Source organism: Borostomias antarcticus (genome assembly GCF_949987555.1).
Source record: "Borostomias antarcticus genome assembly, chromosome: 4".
Taxonomy (NCBI): domain Eukaryota; kingdom Metazoa; phylum Chordata; class Actinopteri; order Stomiiformes; family Stomiidae; genus Borostomias; species Borostomias antarcticus.
This window is the reverse complement of record NC_140237.1, coordinates 32,464,160-32,469,159: the sequence shown is the minus strand read 5'-3', so window position 1 is coordinate 32,469,159 and position 5,000 is coordinate 32,464,160. Positions and strand designations below refer to the sequence as shown.

The 5,000-nt window shown below is 51.4% G+C and overlaps 1 protein-coding gene across 1 annotated transcript in view; it reads left to right on the top strand.

Annotated features, from left to right (window-relative positions):
- Window positions 1-5,000, top strand: part of pde8a (phosphodiesterase 8A) — a 44,535-nt gene that overhangs the window by 28,690 nt on the left and 10,845 nt on the right. Inside the window, exons 3-11 of the mRNA XM_084436846.1 lie at window positions 503-693; window positions 1,426-1,482; window positions 1,625-1,679; window positions 2,252-2,340; window positions 2,642-2,720; window positions 3,325-3,465; window positions 4,594-4,682; window positions 4,783-4,834; window positions 4,931-4,973. Coding sequence (XP_084292972.1) covers window positions 503-693; window positions 1,426-1,482; window positions 1,625-1,679; window positions 2,252-2,340; window positions 2,642-2,720; window positions 3,325-3,465; window positions 4,594-4,682; window positions 4,783-4,834; window positions 4,931-4,973 — 796 coding nt within the window. The remainder of the gene's footprint in view (window positions 1-502; window positions 694-1,425; window positions 1,483-1,624; window positions 1,680-2,251; window positions 2,341-2,641; window positions 2,721-3,324; window positions 3,466-4,593; window positions 4,683-4,782; window positions 4,835-4,930; window positions 4,974-5,000) is intronic.

Sequence of the window (5,000 nt, the reverse complement as noted above, 5' to 3'; positions counted from 1 at the left end):
CCCCCGACTCCGCCAGTGCGCGGTCGAGGCCGGGGCGACCAATAGCGTTGTCCATCGAGGCATCCGGACCGCAGGGCGCGAGACGAACGAGGCGTCTGGTGAGGTAAGAGGGGCCGCCGGGAATGGTCCAGGGCTGCAGGGGGGAGGGAGGGGGGGTGGCTGACGTCAGCCACGCCCCACTGCAGCGGTCCGCGCCGGTTTAGTAAAGGAGGGCTGTGATTGGCCGGGTGACGTTCAGGGATAAGCTTTGCTATTCTAGTGCGTCTGTGATGTCCGTCCGCTACGAGCAGCTGTGTCCATGTGTCTGATGTCATGTAGTTGTTTCTACAGTAGTGACAAATGGCTAACTCTGACCTCTCTCTCTCTCTGTGTGTGTGTGTGTGTGTGTGTGTGTGTGTGTGTGTGTGTGTGTGTGTGTGTGTGTGTGTGTGTGTGTGTGTGTGTGCGCGTGCGTGTGTGTGTGTGTGTGTGTGTGCGCGTGCGTGTGTGTGTGTGCGTGCAGGTACTTTTAATATTTGCCAAAGAGGACAGTCAGAGTAATGGCTTCTGCTGGGCGAGTGAGAAGGCCAACTTCCGGTGCAACGTGGCGCGGACGCCAGAGTCCGCCCTCGAGTGCTTCCTGGAGAAGCACCACGACCTCGTCATCATCGACCACAGACATTCCAGATACTTTGACGCGGAAGCATTGTGCCGGTACGGACGCGCCGAGCTCCTTCTCGTTGACGTTCACGTGTGTTGTAGGCCGATGGATTGAGTCTCCATCCTACGACGTGTTTCTGAACCATCGGCTTTCGTGTTTTAGGTGCCCGCTGTGAGGTCGTCATCATGCGGCTTTGGGGTCGTCTAAATACCCTAAATGTCGGTAGTCGGCTGTGTCGCTAATGCCACGGCCCTCGACGGAATCCCCGGGTCCGTCTTAGACCGGACGTACCAGTGTCCATCCGGGTTTCCTCGCCGCTCTCCTCTGGTGGGCGGGCCGGGTCCGCTCGCCATGGCCCGCCTTCGCTCGCGGGTCCCTACCTGGCGAGGCCACGCCCCCTGTGCAACGAGCCACGGCTGCCCACAGCGGGCTCTATCTTTAGCCCGCGCCCAAACCAAAAACACGTTTACAAACATTCACTTACCTTGCCCGGCGTGTATGTTAACCCTATTCATCTCGGACGGTCTATACGTTCAGTGTACGCGCGCAGCCCCCAGTGGAGAACTAAAGGGTCTTTATGGCCGGTGGCGGAGGGAAACCACAGGCCGATGACCGGCCCTGGACACTGCATTCTTTCAGAGGCCTAGGCCCCCTCGTGGAGCTGCGCCACTGGGCTCTGCCTGGGAGAATCGGACCGTGAATAACTGAAACTACATTGATTTCATGCTGCGGTCTTTTCCGCCAGTGTGCTCGCCGGCTAAATGGCTTCCTCTGTTTACATTCAGGTCGATTAGAGCCGTCAACTCCTCGGAAAACACTGTGATAGTCGCCGTCGTGAAAAGGTACGTACAGCCGGCCGTTCAAACCCCACCCCCCTTCACCCCGCCCCTCCCCCGACCTCCTCCTCGGCTTAGCGGTCCTCTCTCTCTCTGATGATGTCACTGACCGGGCGTTTGTCACGCTAACTGTTCTCCACCCACACAGGCCGGACAGGGAGGAGGCCTCGGTGATGCCCCTCATCAACGCTGGCTTCAACAGGGTGAGTGGAGACGCATGCAGGCGCCAGTCCGGTCAGAAGTCTGCACGCGTAGACCGTCTATAGGAGCAGACTGTCTATAGATGCAGACCGTCTATAGGCGCTAGCTCCCGTTCCCACTGTCACTGACTATTACCTGAGTCTCACTGTCACTGACTATTACCTGAGTCTCACTGTCACTGACTATTACCTGAGTCTCACTGTCACTGACTATTACCTGAGTCACACTGTCACTGACTATTACCTGAGTCATAACACAGTGACAGTACAGTAGGTGTTATGACTATTATCTGTCATAACACACACTGTCACTGACTATTACCTGAGTCATAACACCCACTCTCTGCAATAGCCGAGATCAAGATAACAGGACTGTTAGCTTTGTGCCTCATGATTGATCGTACAGTAAAAGAAGGATTACGCTACTCTACGCTACTGAATATGCAAATGTCAGGCATCGGCATTGGAGACCGTAACTCATATAGATAACAGGCAGCGCAGCCATGAATCAAGCAACGAGGTCATGAAGTCACTGATCGGGCCACGTTGACCTGTGTTGACCTCTGACCCCGCAGAGATACGTGGAGAACACCAACATGATGGCCTGCTATAACGAGTTGCTGCAGCTGGAGCACGGAGAGGTGCGGGCGCAGTTCAAACTGAGGTGAGAATTTTCCCATGATGCACTGGTGACCCAGCGTAGCCACAGATAGCCTGTTTTGTTTTTCTGTTTGTAATGTCAGTGAGCAGGTTTTTATCTCTGTCAGGCTCAATATCTGTAGAATCTCTCTGGAAGCTAGATATGCATTATCTTTCTGTGACTCCTAGAGGTGATAATATATAAAAAAAAAAAAAAGTCTTACGTTGAGGAACTCTTGAGGAATTCAATTCAATTCAATTCTTCTCATAATCTAGCCTTTTTCCCCCACCTGCTCCTTTGCAACATGTCTGTCTGTCTCACCCAGGGCCTGCAATGCTATTTTCACTGCCCTGGAACAAAGTCAGGAGGCCATCGAGATCACCTCAGAGGATCAGGTGATTCAGGTGTGTTTTTACAAGACATGCGTTGTGTTAAGAATTCCTGTGTCGTCACTCAATAGTGAGGGAAGCCTCCATCTCTCACTATCTCTACTACTGTATGTCTCTTGATGGTCCCTCTCCCTCTCTCTCTCTCCCTCTCTCTCTCCCTCTCTCTGTCTCCCTCTCTCTCCCTCCCTCTCTTTCTGGGCTCATAGGATAGTGTTTTCCTCCAGTTTTAGCGCCTGCTGATGTCTTGTGACCGCTGATATCAGTGATTATATCTGTGTTCTCTCTTATTTCAATGGCCCCTTTTGTCTGCGGAGCCACCGAGCATCTGGGGCTGTGTTATCGTGTTCTTTTTTCCACATCAAAGCGGTGTTTGTGCCTCCCACGAAGGCCCGCCGAGTGAGCGGCCAGTGCTAACGCTACCGCTAACGCATTGTCGCGCGGCGCAAAGCAAACCTCGTAGGCCGTAATTACCACACACAGCCTCCCGCCGAAGGCACCCCAGGTCTCCCAATCGCCGCTCTGATTCGGACCGTAGTCCTGCCCGCCTAAGCCAGCGTCCGGCCGTATAGACGTGACCTCCTACCGGAGTCGTAGCCTCACTCTCTCCTCTCTCCCGCAGTACGTGAACCCGGCCTACGAGTCCGTCATGGGGTACCAGCAAGGCGAGCTCCTAGGGAAGGAAATCGTAGAAGTGCCTAAAAGTGAAAAGAATAAGCCTGATCTCCTTGAAACGATAAACTCCTGCATACGGAAAGGAAAGGTGAGTGGTCAGTTCTTCTTCCTCTGGACGCGCCGTGACATCAGGCTGAATGTGTACCATTGCTGTCAGGTGAAAACCACTCCCCTTTATTCATTTATTTATTTTTTTACATCAGTTGAAAGCTGGGACTACTGTACCCTTTACAACCTCTGAACAACTCCCGGCCCTGGGACCAATTAAATGTTTTCTAAGCAGCTCATCATGTGATTTTATATTCAGGAATATAGATATTGGAATGTTCGTTTCAACATTCTGAAAACTCGCCATTTTGGAGATAAGTGGTTTTCACCCGACTGCGACGATGCGTGATGTCATAAAGCACAATCGTACACAGAGATCACTACCGCTACGCTGTGTCCACTGCGGTCTCTGAGACCAGGATGGTCTGTATGGTCAGAGAGGCGTTTAAGAGTGTGTGTGTGTGTGTGTGTGTGTGTGTGTGTGTGTGTGTGTGTGTGTGTGTGTGTGTGTGTGTGTGTGTGTGTGTGTGTGTGTAAAGAATAGAACGTTTATTTGCCATGTGTAACAAGTATGGGTACAGGTACCTGTACATTGGAACTCTTGTAATCGCTTGTCCTTACAGTATCTTATCAGTGCTAATCAGCTCATACCTCAGTCCAGTCCAAACTCAGCTAGCATGTGTGTAGATTGACCGGTCCGGCTGACCCCAGAGCAGCTCTGTTTCATGTGCTGAGATCAGTGGACCCTGGCTGGGCTGGGGCATTACTACAGAAGGAGGGAAGGTCACTCCCAGATGGACTAACAGTAGGACATGGCCTTTGAACCGGCACACCAGACCAGGGGTGGGCAGACATGAAACGATCCGAGTGACACACTGGTTCTCTGCCCCCCCCGGCCAGTTAAAGCATCTCAGTATGCTTTGATATAAAGTGAGACACCCCTTCCTCATTCTCTCCATCTAACAGAGAGACACCGATCCTGTGTCCTCCAACTCCTCACTGTCCTTCTTCATGATAGTCCACAGTTTAGAGTGGACAGTGTTGTCTAAGCCACAGTTCATAGTGAATTAACAGTGTCGTCTCTAAGCCACAGTTCATAGTGAATTAACAGTGTCGTCTATTCACTCTTGTTGGTTCTGTGTCTGGTTCTGTGTCTGGTCCTCTCTAGGAGTGGCAGGGGATTTATTATGCCAAAAAGAAGAATGGAGACAGTGTTCAACAAAATGTGAAGATCACACCTGTGATTGAGCAGGGGGGGTGAGTGACAGCAGCTCCCAATCGGCTGACCTATCATTTTCACGCTAGACAACCCTGGACAGAAGCCTATATTTATAGAATTTTCTCTTTTCTTTGACAGAAAAATCAGACACTATGTGTCTATCAACAGGCCTTTAAATGATAATAATAAGGTAAGAATTATTCGCTGTCATGTACTGTATACACTAGATTTGTTTGGTTGGACGACCCAGATATTTCAAACCGCCTTTCTCTTTCTCTGTTCTCAGACTGACAAGTCCAGTGAACGAGTGCAGGCAGAGTCTCAGACAGGTATTCCATCTCTCTTCAGATCAACTT